The 5389-nt window shown below is 43.3% G+C and overlaps 1 protein-coding gene across 8 annotated transcripts in view; it reads right to left on the minus strand.

Annotated features, from left to right (window-relative positions):
* RAP1GAP2 (RAP1 GTPase activating protein 2) overlaps positions 1–5389 on the minus strand; it is a 196730-nt gene that overhangs the window by 63050 nt on the left and 128291 nt on the right. For all 8 annotated transcript variants that reach the window (XR_002780235.1, XR_002780234.1, XM_023530466.1 and 5 more), the window contains one exon: positions 1175–1210. Coding sequence is in view for 6 of the 8 variants with exons in the window: in XM_023530466.1 (XP_023386234.1) it covers positions 1175–1210 (36 nt within the window). In the remaining 2 variants the exon portion in view is untranslated. The remainder of the gene's footprint in view (positions 1–1174; positions 1211–5389) is intronic.

The raw sequence follows: 5389 nt of genomic DNA on the forward strand, positions 1-5389 counted from the left end.
GTTGACGAGGTGACTTTTGGGATATCTCTAAGGATGGAAGCTGGTCAACAGGGGAACCAATCACTATTAGAGAGTTGGAACTTTCAGTCCCACCCCCCCTCCAACCTCCCAGGAGGGAAGAAGGGCTGGAGGGTGATATCAATCACAAGTGGCCAGTGGTTTAATGAATCATGTCTATGTAATAAAACCTCCATAAAAGTCCAAAAGGACGGGGTTCACAGAGCTTCTGGGTTGGTGAACATGTGGAGGCACTCAGAGAGTGGCGTGTCCAGAGGGCACGGAAGTTCCAGGTCCCTTCCCGCACACCTTGCCCTATGCATCTCTTTATTCTGGATGTTTCTGAGTTATACCCTTTTATAATAAATTGGCAATCTAGAAGGAAACTGTTTTCCTGAGTTCTATGAGCCACTCTAGCAAATTAATCACACCGGAGGAAGGGGTCACAGGAATCTCCAATTTATAGCCCGTGGGTCAGAGGCACATATGACAACCTAGACTTGTAACTGGCATCTGGGGCAGTCTTGTGGGACAGAGCCCTTATCCTGTGGGATCTGACGCCAACTCTAGGTAGATAGTGTCAAAATTGAGTTGAATTGTAGGACATCCAGTTAATGTCAGAGAATTGTTTGGTGGGGAAAAAACAACCACGTATTTGGTCTGAGAGTGAGGTGAGAATAGTGCTGTAAGCAGACAAAAAAACAGGAGCCAGAGACTTAGAAAAGAGAAGTAATTTGGCAAGCAAATGTTAGATGCGAGATTTGAACTCAGGTCCGTCTCTCACCGGCCTCTCTGCCTCCCAGACACAAGGTGACTTTCCTAAAAAGGGTCTTTCTTTTTCAGGCTTTCTTTCCAACTCATTCTAGGTACAACAGACCCTCTCAAGCTCTCCCCACATCTGTGGGGTTGATTGATGGCACCCCATCTGCTCCGCTGGGGGTTGTTTTTCATCTTCTCCCTGTTCTTCAGGCAGGAGCCTTCCCAGAGTCCTCTGTGCCACTCAACATGGAAATGGCCTCAGGTTGTCTGAGCTATCAGGGCTGTAAGTTTTCTCTTCCCTGCCCCTCCCTCCAAGGCCCCCAAATTCTGTCTGTGGGTTCTGCCTCAGGTTGTGTTCCCCAAGGTCACTACAGCACCCCCAATCAAGGCTCAGCTTCCCTAGTTTTGGGATACTCACCTGCATTTTCTCCAGCATCTCGAAGAACTCCGCAGACTGAAAGATACAAAGAGGGTGGGGAGAGAGGTGGGGCATCAGCAAAGAGATCTGCTGAGAAAACCTCCTCACCGACTGTCTGGAAGCTTAACCCAGGGCTTCCCCAGGGACAAAATTCATCTGGATCAAGAAAGAAGATCATTTTATTTTGCCTTTGCAGGGCTGGAGGGCCAGAACACACCACACAACGAAAGAAAAAATAAAACAGCCCCAGCTGGCAAATGGCCCTGGGGAGAGCAGCCACTCAGTCTCTGTCAAGAGAGAGGAGGCTATAGAGCCCCTGGGAAAAGTCAAGTTCCCCCAAAATGCCTGTTGGCCCCAGGATTCGGCTTCCAGCAGGACTGTGTTTGGGATGTTTTCAACCCAACAGTGGGGCCAAGAGGTCCACCACGAGTAGTTTTCCAACTGTTGTGCCAACACAGCCCTTCCATCTCCTTAAACAAAATCTCGCTTAGAATTCCAATATATAAAAACAGAAAAAGCAGAACCACACTGGCCAGGGCAGCTGTCGAGGCTTGAGCCCTGGATGTGCCACCTCTGCCTGCCCCTGTCCCCTGCCTCCAAGTCACCTCTTTGGGACACTATAGCTTGTGAAGCAAAGCCTAAAAGCCTCCAGGAGCCTGAATGGGTTATTTTAAAAATCTCAAACTATGTAAGTCCAAACCTTCAACCTACTGTGGTGCCACCTTTGTAAACTCCAGATAAGACAAAGAGGGAAAAAAGAAAGTAGAATGGGTGAAGGGGCTGAAAGCTTTACCCTAACAAAATACATGCAGAAGTCCCTCAGACCTTTTCCCCCAATTCCTGTTCCATGAACACAGGCACACTTTGTTGTCCTAACACCATTGCCCATATCTGGGCACTGGCAAGTTATGAGTTAATAAGTGCCCAGAATAGACAGTACCCAGATGAATATGAGAGAAAAGAAAGCAGTGATAAGGATGACCGAGTATGTCCTTGCCACTTCTTCATGCAGAAGTAGAATGTCCAAATGCTCTCCCTCTCTCTGTGGGCACCAATGATCAGAACTGTCTGGAGCTCCTGCTGCCCTCAGAATTCTCAAAAGAGAACCTCCATGGGAGGGACCCTTGAGGAGTCACCTGGGGAGACCTAGCCCTGCTGCAGCTCCAAATGACCTCTCCCAGACTAACGCTAGCCTGTCACAGGCAGAGTCTCCGACTCACCAGCAGTTCAGGTTCCAAAGTCTGGAAACTCCACATGTGATTGTACAGGATTGAGGACAAGCTTGGGGCACCCACATCAAACACCCTTGACCAAGAGCAGCCACCAAACACCCAGGTCCCAAACCTATCTTTGCACTTGCTCTGTGCATTCTTACAAACTCCAGTCTCCAAGAAACCAAGATTACTAGACACAAAGCAATAAGGCTAGAAAGATGAGCAGAAAAAGGACAAAGGGGTAAAAACAATCAAAATTTTAAATATACAGACCTCTGATCTAGCAATTCCACTTCTAGGGATCTACAAACACACTCACACATGCACACAAAGATAGACACAATAAAATGTTCATTGTTGCATTGTTTGTAACAGTAAAAAAATGAAAATAACTTAAATGTCAATCTATAGGAAACTGGTTATAGTAAGCTACACTCATAGAATAAATACAAATATTATGATCAACTCTGTATCAATAAATTAGATAACTCAGATGAAATGGTCAATTCCTAGAAATACACAAACTATCAAAATTGACTCAGGAAGAAAAGAGAAAATCAAAAAAAGACCTATAATAAACAGATTGAATTAGTTTAACCAAAAAACTACCCACAAAGAAAAAGCCAGGCCCACGTGGTTTCACTTATGAATTCTACCATTTAAAGAAGAATTAATACTAATTCTTCACAAACTCTTCCAAAAACAGAAGAGGGAACACTTCCTAACTTATCCTATGAGGCTAGTATCATCCTAACACCAAAATCAAAGACATTACAAGAAAACTACAGACCAATATAGCTTACGAACATAGACGTAAAAATTCTCAACAAAATAGTAGCAAACTCAATCCAATAACATATAAAAAGAATTACACATCATGACCAGGTGGGATTTATCCCAGTAATGCAAGGTTGGTTTAACATCCAAAAATCAATAAATGTAATATACCACATGAATAGAATAATAAACAAAAACCACATTATCATCCCAATAGACATAGGAAAAGCATTTGACAAAATCCAAAATCCTTTGTGGATTAAAAAAAAACACCCAACTAGGAATAGAAGAGAAGTTCTTCAACATATAAAGTATACCTACAAAAACCCCACAGCTAATATCACACTTAATAATGAAAGAATGGATACTTTTCCCATAAGGAACAAGACAAGGATCTCCACTTCTTCATTTTTATTTAACATTGTACTGGATGTTCTAACCAGAGCAATTAGGCAAGAAAACTATATAAAAGGCATCCAAATTGGAAAGGAAGAGGTGAAACTATATTCACAGATGACACGATCTTATATATAGAAAATCCTAAGGAATTCACTAAAAAAACTTTTAGAACTAATATAAGTTTAGCAAGGGTGCATGATACAAGATAAATATATAATAATCAATTGTATTCCTACACACTGTTAATGAACAACCCAAAAATAAAATTAAGAAGACGATTCCAGTTACAATAGCATCAAAGAGAATAAAATACTTAGGAAGAGATAGGAAAAAAACGGCGTAGATCAGAGAGGCTTTGTTCATTCCTCTTGCGACCAAATCAAAGTTGTGACAAAAACACAGAGCAAACAGCAAGGAAAGTCACCTGGGATCTAGACAAACAGAAGTACTACAACTAGGGAAAGAAATAATCAACCTGCAATGATAGAAGGTAGGAGATGATGAAGACATGAGGCTTCCCGGTCCCGAGTGGCTGAGTGGGACAAAGGCTGTGGCAACCAGCAGCTGCAGATGCCTCTAAAAAGGGCCGTGTCCCTGAACGGACTTTCACGGCGATGGACTTGCTCTGAGAACCAGCACTGGGTTGGCTGCACAGGAGGCACCAGGGACTTACAAGGGGACACTGAGTTATCGGAGTGAGGGCCAAAGGTGAGGCTCTCTCCTAGGCAGAAGTGCCAGCAGTATCCATTGTTCTTCTGTTGAGCCCTCCCCCTTCCCAGTGTGTAGACACAGTACCATCACAGCTGAGACATCATCAAACTGGATAACACAGCTCACTTGCCCAGAGGATTCCCTGAAACTCCGCCTCCCCCAACTCAAGGCCCCACCCAAGCCACATCCAGATGTGTCCTCAGGGAGTCCTGTGAAACTTGCTGAGCAACTCCAAGAGCCACACTGGTGGCAGCTGACCACAGTTTCTGGTGTGGCCTCTTGAGGCAACTATAAGCACAGCATTGGTGGATTACTTGCTGAATCTTAACAGGTGGCCCCAGAGGGGCACAGACTGGGGCTAAAAACTTGGCCTGCAGCTGAACCCCTCTCAGGACTGTGCCACTGGACATCTACTACACAAAGCCATGCTAATAAGACCAGAAGACTTAGGCGCTTTGCCTAGTACATAGAACAGAAAGGCAGCCAAAATGGGAAGACAAAGAAGCAAAAACCATATGAGAGAACAGAACAGAGATCCAGAAATAATGGAGTCAAGCAATCTAACAGATGCAGAGTTCAAAACACTCGTTATAAAGATGCTCAATGAACTTAGTGAAAGTGTAGATGAATTCAGTGAGAACTTTAACAAAGAGATAAAAAACAAAAATAAATATGGAAATTATAAAAGGGAACGAGTCAGAAATGAAGAACATGTTATCTGAGATGAAGAGTACATAAGAGGGAATCAACAGAGTGGATGAAAAAGGGGACTGAACCACCAATATAGAGGATGGGGAAGCCAAGGTTATCCAATTAGAATGGCAATAAAAAAGGAGCCAAGACTATGATAATAATTTAAGGAGTCTTTGGGACAAAATTAAGTGTAAAAAATCCATGTAATAGGGGTACCTGAAGAGGAGAAGGAGAACAAGAAGTGGAAAAGCTGTTTGAAGAAATAATGATGAAAAACTTTCCTAACCTTGTGAAGGAAATAGACATACAACCCTAAGAAGCTCAGAGAGTCCCAAGAAAAAGGAACCCAAAGAGGCCCACACCAAGACACACCATAATTAAAATGCCAAAGGTTAAATACAAAGAGAGAATCTTAAAAGCA

The sequence above is a fragment of the Pteropus vampyrus genome, unplaced genomic scaffold, assembly GCF_000151845.1.
Source record: "Pteropus vampyrus isolate Shadow unplaced genomic scaffold, Pvam_2.0 Scaffold50, whole genome shotgun sequence".
NCBI classification, from domain to species: domain Eukaryota; kingdom Metazoa; phylum Chordata; class Mammalia; order Chiroptera; family Pteropodidae; genus Pteropus; species Pteropus vampyrus.